This window comes from Gordionus sp. m RMFG-2023, chromosome 4 (assembly GCF_954871325.1).
Source record: "Gordionus sp. m RMFG-2023 chromosome 4, tfGorSpeb1-WG-v2, whole genome shotgun sequence".
Classification (NCBI taxonomy): domain Eukaryota; kingdom Metazoa; phylum Nematomorpha; class Gordioida; order Chordodea; family Parachordodidae; genus Gordionus; species Gordionus sp. m RMFG-2023.
In genome coordinates, this window is record NC_088778.1 from 27,738,212 (window position 1) to 27,759,537 (window position 21,326).

At 28.3% G+C, this 21,326-nt stretch overlaps 1 protein-coding gene across 3 annotated transcripts in view; it reads left to right on the forward strand.

The window, feature by feature from the left end:
* The window catches only part of LOC135929078 (uncharacterized), a 64,797-nt gene that overhangs the window by 18,638 nt on the left and 24,833 nt on the right, over positions 1–21,326 (forward strand). For 2 of the 3 annotated variants that reach the window (XM_065465568.1, XM_065465569.1), the window contains exons 2-3: positions 539–628; positions 16,651–17,103. In XM_065465568.1, the coding sequence (XP_065321640.1) occupies positions 539–628; positions 16,651–17,103 (543 nt within the window). Of the gene's footprint in view, positions 1–538; positions 629–12,039; positions 12,114–16,650; positions 17,104–21,326 lie in introns of those variants that run through there. The other variant, XM_065465570.1, reaches the window with a different exon arrangement.

Sequence of the window (21,326 nt, forward strand, 5' to 3'; positions counted from 1 at the left end):
TATTTTTAATATTGCGTATCGGGGGGGAATGGAATGGGAAGCAACATATGTAAGAAGAATGGTGCAGTGGAAAGGAAGATTTTTTTCTCACTTTTCTTTTAATATTTTGTTGTTTTTTATATATATATATTCCCATTAAAAATAAGAAAACAGAAATAATTTGGCAATATATAAAAAAAAATATCAAAATTTAAATGATTTCTTGTTGATAAATCTAAAAGTTATTACTGTATGCAGTATAATTAACCAACAGAATCTTCTGTTTTTTATTATCATTACGCCCCTTTTCATATTACCCCTCCTTTTTTAAAACATTCTTATTCTTTGTTTATTTATTTTATTTATTGCACAACTATTGATTAAAATTTGATGGAATATATTAAAACATTTCATTAGAGTTTTTTTTTGATCTAAAATAAATATTAAAATTAAATTAAAATTTTAAAAAATTTATTTTTTTAAATAAAACAAAACCCAAATTTTGAATGTTTATCATCAACTGGTAGTATAGAAATTTTTTTTAAAAAAATAAAAATAGTCACAAGGTAATACCAATCAAATTTTTTGGCTTCGATATGGGTGCCAAGACGTCAAAATCTATCAAATCACAGGAGAATTCTGGACAAAGGTTAAGATTTTTTATGTATAAATAATATATTATTCAAATTAACCATTCCTATTTTTTGCTATCGCTCGTTACCAATCAATAAATTCCATATTTTTTGTACCAATTAGGTATTTTGCCATAGAAATATTTCGGGAAAATTCTTAGAGTTGTGGTTAGTGTTGTTAAAAGGCTCAATTTGAACCGATTTTTAAAAACGGCTAACTCAATATTTTATCCAGAAAATTTTTTTTTATGCAATCCTAAAGATATTGCTCATAGATGGCACATAAGAATCAACATCTATTGGCGAAATCTCGACGCTTAGGCAATATTTTCCAGGCTATAATGTTGAGTTAGCTGTTTTTAAAAAAAATCGGCTTAAATCGAGCATTTAACAACACTAGGTGTGGTAAATTAAATCGGAGGTCACATAACAGTTTTATTTTTATTATTAATTAAATTATCGGACAAAAATCATTTTTTTTAAAAAACTAATGGGCGGTCATAAAACAATTTTTACAAAATCATGTAGTTTAACAATTATTATTCTGAATTTTAGGTGATTTTCTTTTTTTATTAAAAAAAAATTTAATAGAAATTATCCAAATTTATGTTTCATAATAAGCATTTTAATATTTAAATTTATTTATATAATAAGATTTTAATTCCACTTTTTTTATGTCAATAAGGGATAATGAATTGGCAAAAATGTCGCGCAATATCTTGACATATTCGATTATATGTAATCCCTTTTCCTTTACTCCTAAAATTTGCTGTTGTCGCTTTGTATTACCTTTAAAGAAATCCCCGCTAATGTGGTCCGAGCCCCCCTCCACCCCCCAACCCGGTCCCGACCTAAAATATTTATAAATTTTTAAACTCGAGGCCGGCCCAAAATTATTATTTATTTTTTAGGCCCGAACCCGGCCCGGTCCAAAATTTTTAAATATATTATATTTAAAAAATAGGGCCGGGCCGGAAAATATAAAACCCGAGCCAGAGGCTAGCCAAAATTTTTTTTAAAAAAAATTCGGGTCTGCTTGGCCATTCGAATGGTACCTCTGCAGATCTCTGCTTTAAATAATTAGTAATTATTTCTTTGTCTCCCTCTCCCCAACTTCATTTTTTTTAATAAAACTTTTTTTTTATAGCCCATCCCATGCAAATAATATTTTATTTGTTAGTTTTAACACTGGAAATGGCATCCGGGATAGTAGCTGGAAAGAACTCTATTATTATTTAATTAATTGAAGGGGAACTATGATTTTATATTAGGAAAAGGAATCTCCCAGAAGATTTTTATTTTCGTCTACAATAGGAACCTGTGTCTATCAATTTATATTATTATATTTGCTAATTATCTGTAAATTAATTCAAAAATTAATTTAAAATATTTACAATAATTAAAATTTCGCCATACCCACTAAATCATTTAACATCGAGACACTATAAATTTTTTAGAATTTTCTCGAATTATAAAAGAGGGTTCTAAATTTGCTATGAAAGTTAAATTATATATTTTTTTAAAATTTAAAATAAATCGTCGGCCTAGAATTGGAGTGTTCCACTAGGTATTTTCAAAATTTTTGAGTTAGAAGTGGATAATAACTTATTTATTCCCAATATATATAAAAATAAAAACTAGATTAAAAAATATTAAATTTTGCCAAAGTTATATATAGCTATGTCAAAATTGATCAATAATGTTTTCCTATATTTGATTTTAAACTTTAATGTTGATTTTCTCATTTTAAACATTTGCCCAAGTGGAGCACTCCAATACTAGGCCGACGAAATTATAATCTTGTTTTGCAATATTTTTCAAATTTGATATAAAATTTTTTTTTTAACCAAAATCTGTATATTAGGAAAATTTTTTTAATAATTCTAAATGTCTTAAATTTAAAAATGAAATTGAAGAGTTTACCTCGCCTTACGGTTTAATTAGCTCATCCTTTACTATTTTGCCAAGATATAACAAACCCCCGGACTTAAATTTACATCTTCATCAAATGTTAAAGATGTAAGGAGCTTAAAAAAATGCAGCAAAATTATCTGAAATTTCCACTAAGAAGCCAATATTTTGTAGAAAATATGGTTCAAATTACTAAAGATAATATAAGATTATTAAAATCACGCAACCGGGAAATTTTATATACTTTAATTACCTATTGCGACATGTATATTTATATGTAAGAAGTTTTAGCACGCTGAAAAGCGTAAAAAAAACTGCCATTGGTCAATATTGTGTGGATAAGTCTAGATTCATCACGCGTGTTAAAATGCTGTCGCACAAAAATAAAATTTTGTTTAGAAATCATTTCAATATTTTCGATCAAAAGTTCAAGAGATTGCAACTATAGTATTCAAATCAAAATTTTTAAATTTAACATTGTTAACCTTATTTTTTTTAGTATGAGATAATGATTCATAATTTAAAAAATTTTCCATATTTTTAAACATAAATTTAAATTATAATATTTATTTTTAAAACCTAATAAATTGTGTGAAATTTTATGCCCCTGCATACCACATTTGTAAAAATATTTTTGATGCCATCCCCTAGACTTATTAAAATTATCTAATTTATATCTTTATAAATTTCAGAGACTTGCAGAGGTACTATTTGCACGCCTGGATTTTTTGAAAAATTTTTCTACCCGGCCCGGATTTAAAAAAAAATTTTTTTTTGAATGTATATTAAATTATTAAAAAAAATGTTTTATAGATAATAATGTAGCAGGTCTATAAATTTCATACAATAATATAACGGTTTTAAAAAAAAATTCCCTTACTTTTTTTTTATTGCAGTCTTTCTTCACAATTTTCTCTAAATTTCGAGCATTACTTCATTTCGGATTCGATAGATAAGATCAAAAGCCCAGAAAATCTTTTAATGTTTAACTTTGGAAAATACTTTTTAGAGTGCCCCAGTACTAAAATTGTTAGTCAATATTGTAAAACCATTATCTGTTTTAAAGAAAATTTGTATCTTTTTGATAGTATTAATTTATATTTTTAGCACAGTTTGAGTAAGGTTTTGATTCAGTAAGTCCCAAAGCAGTTTAGGCCTTTAAAAATGTCTAATCATTACTATATTTCAGTGTTATAGGGCAGACTGGGCGGTAATAATATTACCATATTTGATAATTCTAAATAACGAGGTTATTATTATTTTCAGTAATATTACATCCAAGATCTTTAATGCTAGCAGGGTTTGAACGAAGCCCTGGAATAAAATGGACCTCGGCTCTTAGTACTAGATATGACACATAATTCTTTATATTTAGTTTCTATGCCGATTCCAAATTTTGGTTGTTATTGAAGATCATGACCGAGTATTCGGTTCGTTGTGCCACAATAAAAAAATACCTAAATTAGTGACCAATGTTGGGGGAGAAAAGATTGATCTAGATCCTGGCCTTTTTGCTGTCCAATCTTTCTTTCAAGTGTATATAAATTTGTTAGCGAAGATGCTTTTAATTTTAAGAGTTTTACCTAATATATTTCCGGTTATTTAATTATAAAATAAATATTTATGCCAAAAATATAAATTATTTTAAAATATACGCATTTCTGACTGAATCTGATTCGAAACCACGAACACTGAGACCCGGTTTTGATCGGATAATGTCGATCTCTACTTGTTTTCCCCACAATGTATTATTTTGCGCTGCAGGAGGGATTAAATTGCACACGAAATAAAAATTTAATCTGAATTCTTAATAAGTTTTATTTTTAACCTTTTAACCTAATGAAAAATAGGGAGTAGGTTAAAATATTTGACGAATATTGACAAATAGGCAATATCAATCAAAAAATAGTCAAATTATTTTTTTGTAAAATTTGGGTTATAAAAAAAAACTCAATAGCTTATGGTATATTTTAAAAAAAAATTCTTTTAAAAATTTTTGCAAACTATATCTTTAATTATTTATTCAATGATTTTACGGCCGTCGCGTGGGTTTCAAGCGATTCTTGAACAGTTTAATACGTAAGTTTATAAAAAAAAGTATATATAATTTCTATTAAACAGCTCCGATTAAAATTTAACCAAAATAGCATTATGTAAGCCTCGAGGTTTGTCAAATATCCAAGCCTTTCTGCCATCTAAAGCTCCAGGCTTACATTATATTATTTTGGCTAAAATTTTAAACGGACCGTTTTTTAAAATCGATACAAATCTTAGCCGTTTAACAACATTACTATAACTCCTTATGGGATAGAAATATTTTTTTTTATAAGGGATGGTTATCTAAGCTGCGATGCAATGAATATCGCTAATCATTATCACGGCTGATTGCTTCTATTTTGTATTTTACTAATCGCGATGGAGAGTGATGTAATCTTTTTGCAGTTATAACTATCAACGAGTTCTTACAGCTAGTTCATCAACAACTGGGACCAGACCTAATAAGTTATTGAGAATAGATATAATTATTTAAGTTAAATTTCACATTTTCTCGATGGATATTGCGCTTTGTTTAGTTTTTTTTTGGTAAAATTTAAATATTTATTTTAAAAAAATTTATGAGCTTTTCCATATGGTTTTAAAATTTTAACCATAAACAAATTTCATTATTTTTTTAAAAAATTTTCTTATTTTTAATTTTTAATTATTTTTTTTAGCTAAAATAAAAATTTATCGCAATAGATTGAAACCATGTTATATTCATTTTGACCCTTCTTTCTTTTAAAAAAAAGATAGATAAATATTTAATTTGACAATTTCCCTATCATTCTTCAAACATCCCTTTTGGGGTTGGCAAGAAATTCTTTTTTGACAAATAGTAAGATTTTCGAAATTCTTCTAATCCTTATATTTGTTTTATTAAACTCTGTATAAATAACTGCTAATCTTTATATATTTTATTTTACCCTCTCCTTACAAATTTTTGGAACAAGATAAAGATAAATTTATTTAAACTAAATTTATATATATATTTATAATTTGACTCCAAAGACATCTTTATATAAAGAATATTAGCAATTTTTCTTGATTATATTCATAGAGGAAGTGTTTATTAATCCGCAAATTCTGACCTTCGAGTAAGCTTTAACTCATTATTTCTTATTTTCTTTCATATAATTATAATATTTTTAAAACATAAAATTTAACGATGAATCTTTATTTATCACCGTAAACAATGCCTCCACAAACACAATATACCATTTTCTATATAAAATTATATTTTACTTTATGTAGACTGTAGAGCATCTTATTATGTTATCCAACTTAAATATTAGTTAAATCTAGAAACATATCAACGAATATTCCTAAAATCTCTCACCAAAGTTAGCGATGGTGTTGAATCAAATTTCTAATACGAGAATTTTTTGGAATTCAAATGGATGCCGAAGTGTTATAATATTAGTAATTTGATTTTTTTTTATAAAAAAGTAAAATATAGACCCATTTCGTTCGATTAGATCTTAAGGAATTTTCTGAATATCTGATTTGACCAACTGGACTCCTGTTTCCTATATCCTTTTCCATTTATTTGGAACTTGAAAAATAATGAGAAATGGTTTCGATTCAAAAATAATACCTATTTTATTTTTATTCCATTTTGAATTCTGTATTTAAGGCCGTGGCCTAAAATATCAAAAATTAAATTCAGTAACTTACCTGTTTTTAATATAAAAATAAAAACATGGCCTAAACATCCAAATTTTTTTTAGAAATTTCAAAATTTTTTATTTTCGCGAATTTTTAAACCAAATTTAAGATACAGCCTTATAAAAATTATCGAGAAATTTACAAATTTTTTTAAAATGAATTTTTAAATGGTGTTGCGCTGCTGTTATTGCAAATGATTTTTTACATATGGGAAATATTGAGTTAGTTTAAGAAGTGAATCTTATTATATATTATCATTAAACAGTTTTTCCTTCTAATATTTTGTTGATTCAAAAACTCTCTTAAACACCCATTTTTTTGTTGTGGTACCTTTACCCAATATTTTACAAAAAATATTACGTAAGCTTGGAGTTTTTGCTCATTGGTGGATGAAAAGTTTTCTATTAACGAATTCTCAAGGCTTGCTTAATATTATTTTTGGCCAAAATCTTAATTTAGAATGTCTAAATCTAGCCGTTAAACAACACTAGTACATTTTTTCTTTTGCATTCTAATTCTATAAATAAATGTCAAAAAACCCAGTCAAATAATTATTTAGTTCATAAAAAAAATTGTTAAATTTTAAATTTATGCATTTAAAAATAATACTATTTTAAAATTTTTAAAATTTAAACTGATTATTTAATTTTTCATTTTCAAAATCGATATAATTATGGTTTATCGAAGTATAAAATAATCATTTAAATTCTGTGAAAACGGTTAATCATGGTAATGTGTTATTTCGAAACCACCTGGATACCTTAGGAAGATTGTCGCTTCTTCGCATGATTATTTGGTTCCTTTCTCTTTAATCGAATTTTTATACCCTTTAAGTTAATACTAGTAATTGAAAATAATATCATGTTACAATTAATTAAAGTCCGTTATATTCCAAATATATATGTAATATCTTAACACTAACTTCATATATTTTTTCGTCAAAGCTTAAGAAATGGATGAGTTAAGTTGAAAGATCTATATAATATTTATGCTTGTAGAAAATATATTTCATTTCATTCACTTTGAAATCGAATTTTTGTCATCTATTTAATCAAATAAAATGCATTTTAATAAGAAAAAAAAGTTCTTATGGAGGGTAGTACAGAGTAGTGATGCCCGGCCAAGCCCGGTCCGAAATTTATTTTATAAAGTTTTGCCCGGCCCGGCCCGAAATTATTTAAATGTAGAAATTAATTTTTATAATTACTCAAAATAAACGATATATGTTATTTGGCGTCTACTTTCTATAGATAAAATCACATATTTTTATTTTACATAAAAAATTCAACTTAAAATTGATAAATTTAGATATATTTTAAAAAAAATTTAAGGCCCGGCCGGGCCCACTTTTGCAGATCTTTAGTACAGAGGATACATTGATATAGTTTGATATAACTGCTTCAAAAGTAAATATCCCCTTGTTACCCCCGCCATTGTAAGAATCACTGGTAAAATGTTATTCCAATTAATATAATATTATATCTTACCGACTTTATTTAAGGATTAACAATATGTTTAATAAATGATTTTTGTTTGGATCGTTCGTCAGTTGTTTTTGGCGCAATCATAATCATTGTAATTATAAGTAATAAAAACAAGGCCAGATTATTCAAATTTTAAAATGCAAAATGGTGCAAAAATGCAAAATGATAGGTCTGATTATTTGAAACGTGATAGATATAACTCTGAGATTTAGATTGCGAGATATTCTTACATTCATTTACTATTGAAGATGAATTGAAAGATATAATCATGATCAGAGGCGGCGATTTTTAAAAATTTCTATGGGGGAGGGGTAGGGGTGGAGCTATAAATTTTTTAAAGAAAATTTGATGTTTAAAATATTAATGGGTCAATATTATCTGTTTTATATAATATTTGAATGGAGGAACGAGCTCCACTGCCCTCATGAAGTCAACGCGTATGTTGCTGAAATATTTCGGTATAGAAATATTAGATGGGTTTTGTTACCCTGAGTTATTAGAGTCATTAAATTTTAGTCAAACTAACACTGTTTGCATGTTTTTAAATAATGTTTCAACTGAATTTGCATCTCGTTTTAAATTTAATCATCCGAAAAGAAGAAAGGAAACTATCAGCAAGTTTGCTGACAAAATTAAAGCAACAGCAATAGGTTATTATTTTAATGATATTGATGAACACTTACACGACTCGCTTATGATAGACCTGGTTATTGTCTTATTTATGGGATTTTTGGGTCCAATACCCCCAAAATCTGAATAGAAACAATAAAGTATTGAACTTTCAGTTTATTTTAGATTTGGCACTCGCGTCGAAACGCTCAGACACTTCTATATACTAATAAGAAAAAAATTATCCAAGGTTAATAATAATAAACCATGTGCTAATAAGAAATCCTGTAATTGTCGTCGCTATCACGGTAAAAAGTTGATATGTCCAAGAAACCTGTAAAAATTACAGTAAAAAGGGACATTTAATTGTTTGTTGCCAGAGTACTAGTAAGAAACTGATCTAGTTCAGAAAGAAGGTCTAATTAATAATCTCTGGAGATTTGGCAAAAACGATAGAGTATTATTGTAGAATTCAATGGACTAGCAATTTAATGGTAGGATAGCGGAGCACAGACTTATTTGATACAACTAATCAGCACGCTAACTGCATATGTAAACCATAGGTTGGATTAAAGGGGGTAATGTAGGGAGGCGGTCTAAATTGGTGTAACTAAGAAGCCGCTGTAATTAGGAACACTAGTGTTATATATAAATTTTCGGAGCAATAGATACGAGAGTTTGGATTAGGATGCCAAAGCTATTAAGATCCGTCCTAAAAACTAAAATAGGTATCACCGCATACCATCAAGACAAACGTTAAACTTAATAGACTTAAGTACCAACGTTAACCCCATAACCTGAAATTGGTTGGATATAATAAGCGAATAAAGATTCCAATTATTATTCGATTTCAGAACAAGAAACATATAGTATTTTTTTCATTATGAATTGGTCCAAAGAATACTTTGGAAGCAAAATTGTTCCCAGTATGAAGAGTATCGTTCCCGCTTCATAAATTCATCAAATTGGAATCAGAGCTTGGTTTCAGCTGGGAATCTAATGAAAATAGACTCGACTAGAATAAGGGTACTATGGTCACACTAACCGTTATCGTTCGTAAAATCACGAAATTCTTATTTGCGCTGACTTTAAGGTTACAATTAATCTTTGTTTTTATATGATTGCCATTGAACCCTACTTTAGATGATTTATTAGATAAAATTTAAGGAGGAAAAAAAATGTCTATTCATAAATCCAAAGGATCCTATTATGCAAATGGAGTTAGAGCCGGCATCGCAAGAATACCTGACGATTGCAACGCACAAAATATACATACTGTACCATTAGTTGCCGTTCGGATATGAACTGCTGAAAAAATTCGGGTCAAAGTTCACTTTTACGATATGATTTTAAAGGGAAAAGATGACGAAAATCACTTCCTTAATTTTCAATTTAAATAAATTAGAACTAACTGGGTTGAAAGCCTATTTAAAGAAGGTATGTTTTTTAATATATGGGCGTAAATTCTTGTTAAGAACTTCAAGCCTCCAATAGCCGTTTGAGATGGTTGGCATGGAAAATGTCTGCCTATGATTACGCAATAGATTATCAACCAGGAAACGTTCTGGTAAACACGTATCCTAGATAACCTGTTGCAGGCATGGAAACTACGCTACCAACATCCTATCATTTAATACTGAGGGATGGGAGGGTGGGTTGTATTATATTTAATAAATAAAAATTTTAATTGGGGGAATTTATTAAAATTAAAGACTAATCCCTACTTCAAAAGAATCTTCATTCAGATCCTTTTCAAAAATTTTTTTTTTTATCTTTTCAGAAAATAATCAGGTATGTGTGTTCTTTTTTAAAGGAAACAAATTCTGCTTTTTCTTTGTCAAGATATTTTCTCAAACTTGAAATAAGTTCAAGCTTTCTACATTAGTTGACCTATAATTTTTTCCAGGGCTAATCTAATTTAAGTAGAGGGTGAATTATTGCTATATATTCATCTTTATATATGTGTTCGAATCTATTGAAAATAAATATAAACGAAATATAAATTGTAAACAATATTTCAACTGTATATATATATATATCTTTTATCTATGTCTCACAGGATTGCATTACTAAGTGGCTTCAAAACTTGATTTTATTTAAAGCTATTTTTTTTAGGTTTTAATATTATAATTGTTATCGCGGGAGTGAGATATCCCAAATGATCTAAAATCGAAAGAACCGTAACAACAGGTTTAACATATAAAATCATAAATCATATCATATTTTTATTTAAAACTAACCGTACAAAATATATTTGAACGACTTTTATTTATCTGAAAATCTCCGCAATTTATCACAAGATTCGTCAAATTGGTTATTCTCCTTAATAAGACTATTTATTTCACGGAGTAATCAGATATCTTACAATTTTTTCCTTAAAAATTGCTGCACAAATTTAGAGACTGCCAATATTTATTCCACAATTGAGGAAATATTTGAGTTTGGACATAATTACACAAAGTGTAGACTTTATACCCTTTATTTTTTTTTATTATTGTAAAAAAATGTTTCATATTGAGGTTGACATATTTTCTTTATAAAATAAATTATAATATTAGAGAATAAGAATCTAAATTCATATCTTGATTGATTTTGACTGAAAATTTAACAACGAAAATGTAAAATAAAAATGAAGAAATTTGGTGGTTGATCTGCCTTAAAAACTCGTCTTAAATTATTTATAAAATTTAAAGAATAAATAAAAATTATGTTATAATCAATACCAAGACTGACGATTCATTCATTAAAAGTGTACATCAATTCAAATCAGCTGGAGACGCCATCTTGGTTACACTAATCATTATTAAAATTTTAAACGAGAGCCAAATTTTCCAATATCTGTTGCAAACTTTATTAAAGAATTACCGGATCATCGAGATAATAAGGAAGCAAGTTATCAATTTAATAGTAGTTTTTAACATGACAATAATTACTATATGTGTTACCAAAATGACGGATCCAGCTTATTTGCTTTTAACGACGCATTAAAATGTATTTTAATGAATGAATCGTCAGTCTAGGTATTATATATGTCATTGGTTATATAGGATAAAATATGTTTTAGTAACGAGTAACGTTTGGCATTACCGTTACTAAAAAAAAACGCGTTACCATTACTCGTTACCTCTAGGAGAAGGTAACGAAAGGAGTTTCTTTTCTTCAAAAAAGGTAACGCCGTTAGTAACAACGTTACTTTTTGACGTTACTTTACAAACACTAATTTTGCTACTTCATATTTTCAATTCCCTTTAAAACAACAAAATATACAAATAAAATTATCTGAAACAACAAACCTAACCAAGATATAATGTAAAAATTTGGGCAGGGCCAATATCTTATTTATAAAATTACTATTTGCAGGTTTTCTATAAAGAAAAACGAAGGAATGATACAAAAAATGGATGCCTTTATCGGAACAAACTTATTCGTTTATTATTTTGATTAATTATCAATATATTTTTTAATGCATATACGTCATTATTCTATTTTATATATTCAACTTTGGAAATAAGCCATAGGAGAATTAGAAATTTTAAATTGTAATTTAAAAAGTATAAAATTCGAATAAATGGAATAAATCCAAATAGTGAAAGGAAAACGTATTTAATATAAAACAGAACAATTAGCCATCAAAATAATATCAAGGAGCACTTTATATAAATATCACACTTTCCTCGTCATCGTCAACCTCAATATTTAAAATTGAATATAATCTGAGATTCGCACGAAGAAAATTTATTAAAATGGCGGAAAATGTAACGTATCTATATCTATATTCTGCATACCTCGAAAGGTATTTTTGCCTTTAGATAAATTTTGAGTTCTTTGTAAATCCTATTTATACCTTTTCCCCTAATGTTATTTTAATAGCGATGTCTCCTAAATTTTATAGAAGGTTTGTTTAAATGTACTTATAACGTTTCAATGTTTCATCCACAGCAATTGACGATGACGTAAAAGTGATACTGATTGCCTCTTTATTGTCGGAATCATTAAGCCCAGCGGCATTCATACTGAAATGGACGATAAATGAATTTTAGGAGAAACTAATAACCCGATGACCCGAGTTTCTAATTTAGGAATATTTGAAATATAGTGTATGGTGATCTTTACAATCAACCCGGAAGATACAGAGATTACAATTGTTGTGACTCGGAATGATATCAAGCCATTCATAACCTTTTGGTTTGTTGATAAAATACTAATTACAAGTTTCTCTGTGTCATTGACTTTCTTAAAACGAAAAGGGGAATAGCAAAGATAACGGGGTTAAAAAAAAACACTAATATATAATTTTGTTGAAAGTTTAATTTTATCTATTTAATAATTTGTTAAATATTTATTTAAATTTTATTGTTACGCTTTTATTAGTTTAAATATTGATCATTCAGAGTAAATTTGAATTAAATGACAATAATAATTAAAATTAATATTTAAAATATTCAACAAATTATTAAATTATAAAATTGAACTTGCAAGAAAATTATATAGATAAATGCTTAAAATGCAAAAAATAGAAAAATAAAATGCATAAAATGTTAATTTCTTTTATTTTTTATAACATATATTATTTTTAAACATAATATATTTTCAAAATTAAAATAAATAATACAAGTGACGCACCAAAAGTCAATTTGTTTTTTTTTCTGATCTTTTTGACTTCGCTATCTTAGCTATTTTCATTTTTTGCCCAGTCAGTAAAGGTAGACGTGACATCTCCCCACTTTGGCTCAAAAATCCCAATAGATCCCATGTTTCCATTGACGATGACAAAATTAAGCTCACCTGGGATCCAAACCTCTGAACCTGGACTGCGGGAGTTCGACTGTTGCAAGGAATCGACAACTGACATTGGAAGTTCTGTCTTCTTGGTACTTCCTCAAGTGATTGCAAAAGCTCCACGTTTTCCTATTCATCTTTTGCTCCCAGCGAGGCTGCAAAATCTTCCAGTCCGTCACGCCTCATATCACCTCCCCCCCCCTCAACTACACTCTCTTCCCACTTGTGGCTCACGGCTGTAACATCCTACAGGCTAGGCCCGGTGCCTCAACGACTGAGCCTCCCTCCGTGGTTGCATTGTCTCGGGCGCCCTTAACCGTCCCGAAAGCGAAATTCCATCCTTACACACATGTCTACCCAAAAATTTATCGATCTGTAGTACTAGACTCTTCTGTTAATGATAATTTTACTAAGTTTAATGATCATCCTAATTTATTCTATATAATGATTAAAGTTTTGAATACAATGTATGTGTTAAGGATGGAGTCCCGTTTTTCAGATGGTTCCGTGGCGATTGATATAACCTAACCACCGAGAAATCCATATGTCTTTGATGCTATAAGGCCTGCAAAATTTACGAAGATGACAAAAAATGGGTGAGACAAAATGGTGGCCTAGAGAAAACCCTGTCATATGGGTATTTAAAGAAAATTGTTTGTTACTTATTACATTGCCATATATTGCAGATTCATAATTATTTGTAGCTAAAACTACTTCCGAGCAATCATTTATTTCAAACTTTATAAACTTCAATTTTGGCCATTATCGCTCTATCTTCAGACAAAGAATATATTGTTTCGACTATGGAAGAAGTTTTCAAAATAGCTATTTCTAATTTGAATTTTATTTTTAATCGAAATCCTGACAATATTGTCATGGAATGTCTATTACACAATAGAATTAGCGCATGAGAATATTTTAAGATGACTAAGAGATGAAAGGCTCAATATTTTACAAAATTAACGTGTTTCGGCCTTTAATTGATCGAACAATCAATAGTTTTGCTGAGAGATTTTCTAAAAATAAAAGCCCCTTTGGTTATAAATATACTATTTTCACTCAACGTTTTTTGTTATGGGCACTGATAACGGAGGTATCGTGAATTGGTAAAAGTCGGCAAATAGCTGTGAGAGAAACTTTAGCGAATTAAAGCTGGTAGAAAATAGATTGCGTGCTAACCTTGGACAAGAAAGATTAGAAATTTTTCTAGCCATGTCGCTGGAAGGTAAATATAAGACCAAATTGAATTCGAGGATATCCTCGTTTATTTACAAATTTTCCGCCTTTTTATAATATTTATTTATATAAAATTTAAATATAAATAAATATTATATGTGCTTTTATAAAATAAAATATTTCATCTAATTTCATAGCAATCTTTTTACACTATACACATAATATCTTATGCGCCAAAGAATATAGTTTTACCTTGTATGTTATATCTTATTTTGTGACAATATGATTTTATTTTTATATATTAGTAATTCAAATAATATACGTGATTTTTAATATTAGTCATTTGTATTCTCTCTATTAGAAATATAATATCTGCAATAAAATTTTTTAAACCCATAATTTTAGATTGTTATCATAAATATAATTATTTAAAAATAAATCCATTTAAAATACTCCTTATGGAAAAATAGGGAAAACGAGGGTATGGAGGCGAATTTCCTATGAAAATAAGGCCTAGAAAAGACCGCAGCAACGTCAGCCCCTGTATTTTTTTTAAATATCAATTCTTAAAATATATGATTATTAAAAATGTATTAGCTGCAATATAGTTTTAACTAGGGATGTACCAATATTTTATCGGATCGGATCGATATTTCGCCCATTTTAAAATATCGGTTATCGGCAAATATTATAAAATTATCCGATCCGATATAAAATGGCGCTTTTAACAAAATTTAAAAAAAGTTATATCTAAAAAACCATTTATTTTTATAAATAAAATCGAAATATATTTTTATGTTTAATTTTTTTAATAGTAATAATTAGTTCATAAACATTCTGCAATATAGTTATTTTTTTTCGCATTCTGTTTAAAAAAGTGTTCATTAATCTCTTCAGAATCTGTTTTTAGTGATGCTAGTGACATTAAAAGTCCCCATCACCGCAGACCGATCTCTGATAAATTGGAAATTTTGGTATTTTCTAAAAATAAATCTTCGATATATTAATTTTAAATATTAATTTCAAATTTCATAATATATTTGTTTATTACTAATACTAATTATGTAAATACATTAATGTTATTACTTATTATATAAATAATAGCAATTGAATTGAATATAAACTATAACTGATAATTATAATATATTTAAATGACATATGTTATGATGGTATAGTAAAATTATAGATGTTGTACTAATAAAAAGTATATTAAAAATTAAAACCGGTATCTTTACAGAATACAAAATTAGATATAATATCGGATCGGTTATCGGCCGATATCAATTTAATATCTGGAATATCGGATCGGATCGGCCTCCAAAAAGTGGTATCAGTACACCCCTAGTTTTAAAGCATCGTTTTGGACACATTCTTATCCAAATTTATAAGAAATAATAAAAACCATGTGTAATAGGGAATAAGGCATTAAAGGGGGTATGTGAAGGCCTGGTAAAGGCGGGATTGGCCCTTTGAACACGTTTTTATCCAAATATTCAAGAAATAATAAAAACCATTGTGGCCCTGATATCTTGTACACGCCGCGAATTTCCGCTAATTATGAAAATAAGCCATTGAAAGGAACCCGATCAATGGCCTGGTAAAAGCATATCTGGTGGTTACCCCTATATAAATGAGGCCGTTACCCCCGAGACCGCTTTTGCGTCAGTTCTCGCCTGTAAATAAATATTAGATAGCTGTCAATAAAGGTGAAGAAGGAGAAATAATTAAGTTTATTTAATTTAGGTCTTTGTAATTAATTTAATCGATTTCTATGAAATTTTTTAAAGAAGCAAAACAGTTCATTCACCACAACTGTACATTGATTGTTTTATTTACGACATCATAAAATTATTAAACAAATGTATAATTTTGAAGATGATGTTTTTTTTTAAAATATAAATATCTTGTTCTAATAATTAAAAATTTGCATGACACGATGTGAATGTGATAAGGTGATATATTAATTTATTATTATGATATGACCCTATATTTTTACAAATTATAAAAAACAAATATTTTATGTGTTTTTTTGTATCCTTTTCCTTTTGTTATAACATATATAATATATCTTATTTTCTTATTATGGTATCAAAAAAGATAAATAATTAAAAATCGATTTGATTTTTTTATTTTTATAACATTTAAAAAAAATATATATATATTAAACTTTTTTAGAAGTCTGCGAAAATAAATAAATATTGAATATAATTTCATCCATTTTAATAAATAAATAAACCATTTTTTTTTTCTAACATCCAATTATCATCTTGAAATAAAACATATAACTTTCCAAATTCATATTTTAATGGGTATCATCGGCATGCGACTCATAATTAACTAACCCAATTTTTGGTTTTTCTGTTCTGCCCTTCTAGATCACCTTCATCAGAGAGAAAGGAGAGAAAATCGGGAGACCATTCTTCTATATCATCTTCCTCGAGTTCCGCATCAGTCAGCTCACCAATTAGCGCGCCAAAAAATAATTTCAATATTCAGAAAGACAACGTTCAAAAATTGTCTCCTTCCGGTCCGGAAACATCATCTCATCAACACTTATCGCCTAAAAAAGTACCCCCCTCACCCGATTCCTTTACCGGCATCGCCGCTAATAAAAAAATTGTTAACAACAATAAACGCACGATAGATAACGTTGATTTTAACGGAACATCCCCCAGGAATATTAATGACCGTGAAGTTTTAGGTAGTCGTACGCCGCTAGCTAAAGGCAAAGAAACAACAACGCCCTCGTACCCACTCAAAAAGTCGGCCACAACTAGAGATAAAAGTCCCCCGGCTAGTATGAAAACTCAATCATCTCCAGTTTCAAAGTAAAAGAACGAAAATATTTTATTTTATAATTCTAATAATTTTAAATAATTTTTTTTTAAAAAAAAACGGAGCGGAGCAAGTAGCGTCACTAAGGGAGGGGGGGGCGCAGGGACTCGAGCTCCCTGAAAAATGAATAGTTTAATGGCTCCCTAATATCAATTTAAACTAAAAATAACATTTTTTTTAGTTGAGTCCCCTGAAATTGTAAAGGCTAGTAACGTCCCTGAGTTTGAGATGAAATGTTTGACTTGTACCACCTGTTCTAATTTATGCGGAGGAAGGGAGTCTTTTGCTAGACTAAAATTTTTTTGTATTTTTTTTCTTTCTCAAGCTAGTGGACTTAGACCAAAAAATTACTTAAATTAAACATTATAAATAATAAAATAAACTTAGCGATTTTAAAAGTGAAAACTAGTTTTATCAAATAAAAATGATTGTTTTGTATTATTATAAACTTTCAAATGTCAAAATGGTGATATGAATTAAATAATAATTTAAAATATTTTTGATTGCTTATCGAATAACATGATAATAGCTCGATTCAAATAATGTTCAGGTGAAGTTTGCTTAAAATTAATAAGTATTTGAAGTATGAGATAGGTTTAACCCTTCATAAAAATGACACCAAAATGTAGATGGAATTCACTCGGACCTCATTTGTGAAACGCTTTAAAATTTTATGTCTGTTTTTCCCAAGAGAGTCAAAATGTGACAAATTATTTCAAATATAAATAAATTGATGTTGTAAAATATTTATCTTACGTATTAAATATATATGCAAAATATATCAATACTAAAAGAAGATTAAAAAAGGTTACTCGCACGACAAAGTGAAAACTATGAGTAACCCAGGCGTCAAAAAAACCCCGTTATAGCTCATGAACTACCGAATGAAAATTAATCTTGAAAATATATAATATACTTAAAAATATAAAGCTAATAAAAGACCCAATATCGAAAGAATTTTAAGAAATAGCGTTTTCTAAATGACTGGGGTCTGAATAGTCCCACCTGTGCTGTGAAGCCTTAAAGGTTAAGGAAATATGGGGTGTGGTTAATATATTATATTAAAAATGATATTTAATAAAATGTAATCATTTTTCTATTAATAATCTGTCAAATCTAACATGACATGTGCTATAATAATTAGAAGAATAGAAATTTAAATAAATCAGCTGTTTTAATAGCAATTTCCTGGAGTTGGACCATAATCGAATAACATTAGTTCATGGGTTACATTATAGAATCTATTCTATTTTTTTTTGGCAAATCCAATCAAGAAATCGCTGTTATTTTTAATACAAAAATTATTAATAAACCAGCTCAAAATCAAATCGAATATTTTAATTCAATATTTATGAGCGAAATTTCATGCATTATTTGCATTACCTATTTGAAAGATTTTTTTATGTTTTTTTTGGGTATGGGCTATGTTTTGTGGTCCATTCTTTTGCCTCCTGCCCATAGAGCTTAAATAACAATTTTAGGACCAGTGGCACCTACAACGGGGGGAGGGTCCGAAGCAACTGCTTCTAAAAATTGGAGGGAGGTATTTAATTTTTCGGTTTTGCCACACCCACCAAAAACCAAAAATGTTTTTTCAAAGGTACAAAATTTTATGAAGGGGAAAAACATTACAATTAATGTTGTTAAGAAGCCGGATTCAGGTCGATTTAAAAAAACGGCCCTATTAAGATTTTAGCCAATATAATATTATATAAGCATCGAGGTTTGGCAAATAGATGTCCAAACCTTTATACCATCTATGAGCAGAGTCTCCAGGCTTGCACAATATTAATTTGATTATAATCTTAATCGGGCCTTTTATTACAATCCAAAAAATGAGAGGCATATATATATATATATACATATATATTATATATACATATATATATATATACATATATATATATATTTTATTATTAAATATAATATTTTATTTTATTAGCTACAAAACCAGTTTATGCTGCACTTGGTTTGATCATGATGCAGTTTAATTAAAGATTCAATTATGAATCGATGAAATTTTTAAATTCAATCATATTTTTTTCACCAAGGAAAATGGCGGAAAAAACATTCGTTAAAGATGATATTGAGGATATCTGTGTGAATTTTACCATTTAAATTCAAGTCAAGTGAAAAAAAATGTCTAAGTTTCGAAATATTTATATTGTGACTAAAACGAGGGATATAATTATTAGACATGACCTGGAGGATAAAGATTATAAAAATTTGTCAGATTCTGAGAATTGTAAATTTATTTTAAAATATTTATATTAATACATTATTTAGCTTCTTCTTCTGATAATGATTCTGAGATTTATTCAGACTGGAATACGTTTATTTTACCTTATCATTTACTTAAATTATTTCTGCTTTCCTTAATTTATAAATTTTATATAAATATTTATAAAACCATTCCTACTGTACTGCCTTAAGGGTGTCAAAAAATAATTAACTGCTTTTTCGGAAATGGGTAAGAGTATTTTTCAAGGGGTATTCTGCTTCCATCGCTCAGAAAATGTAGGGGCCATTGCGTGCGGCATGCTCAACAACGCGTAAAGGGCTCCTCATATAATTTTCCTCTAATTTATTTTTTAATCCAGGTCGATGGAAATGAAAAATGCTTAGTGTATTTCTGTAATATCCACAACATTAAAGAAACGCATCACGTATTTATAAACAATTTCTAAAAAAATTTTCACTTATCAAGACGGGGTCCATCATACCCCTAGGGTTAAACCGAACTCAAAAAAACATGGGCCGAAACGGGTTAAGCCAATATTTTTTTTAAAAAAAAATATTTGGGCTGAGAACCGGACATTATCGACCTGTTGGAAGTCTCTTGAGTGTGCATCCGATTTTAAAAATGGTAACATCTTTATTACTAATTAAATTTAGCACCTCTTAATAAAGTATTTTTTATATAAAGGCGAGTGTCAAAATCACAATGTCTTTATAATTTATTCTACCTCGTTTACAATTAAGAAAATAACAAAATAAAACACTCTTATCTATTAGTGTCAAATTTCAATCTAATTTTAATGTTAAAACCCTAAAAAAATTTTTAATGTTTGTTGATATAAAAAGGTTTCATTTTTATAAAAATTAAAACAAATAATCGAATAATATAATATATATAATATATTTGTCAAATTAATCGAATATGAGGTCTCGTTTTAATCCACTTATATATAAAGTTTTTCTCAAGGAAACAGAAATTTAAAATGTTATTAAGCAGGAGAACGTTGTTATTATTTATAAACAAACATAAATTTTATCGCTTGTTTATTATAATGTTCTATCTAACTAAGGTTGTAAAATCATCTAATACTTAAGACGCGAACTGAGCCGATATTTCTTGGCTATAAACTTGTTTTGGAGTCTATTAGAGCCATTTATCAGCACTAGTTCTAATTCCACTTTTGATCAATCAAAGTCTTATGCTTAAGAGTTATAAACACCTCCCCTCCCCCCCCCTCCACTATTAAATATATTTTTGAATTTTGATATATTCCCTTTTAAGTCAATGTAATGTTCATTTTCAGAGACGATAACTTTTTTTAAAAAAAGTGCATTATCTTTCAAAATAGGTCGCTAGAACGCCGCTGAGTTAAATCAAAATGATATTTGAATTCTTATGGGAGTATATCATTTGTAACAATTTTCTCAAAGAAGGACGCCTATGCTACTAAAAAAGTTCATGTATGAAGTTTTTTTTTTGGAGCCTTATAATCACGGCTTTATTTTGCAAGTAATATGGTTCCAATATACAGGATATTTAAAATATTTATTTTCTTTCGTATATATAAAAAATTGGATCCACGGAGAATGAAGTGGTACACACGTTGTACCACTATGATTTAGTTTGGAAAATATAATAAAAAAAACAATCTGAATTTTTATTAAGACAAAGGAGCCCATCACCTGTAATGCATTTCCATTTCAGAACGGACTTGATGTTTAGAGACTGCTGTAGTTCGTGGAACATAAATTTATCGCCACCATACTCATAGATTAGCAACCCGCTTACAATATTTTAGTATAGGTTTTTATAGGCTGAGTCCTGGTTATACTTATTTTTGATACTTAGGCTAAAGAACTGAAATGGGGCTAAGTATTTGGCCTATATAGCTTTTGTTTTGTTATTTTTTTTCCTCTTTAGCCGAAGCTATATAGTTGGCTAAATAAACGGTTCTTTAGTAATAAGTCGAACCAGGAC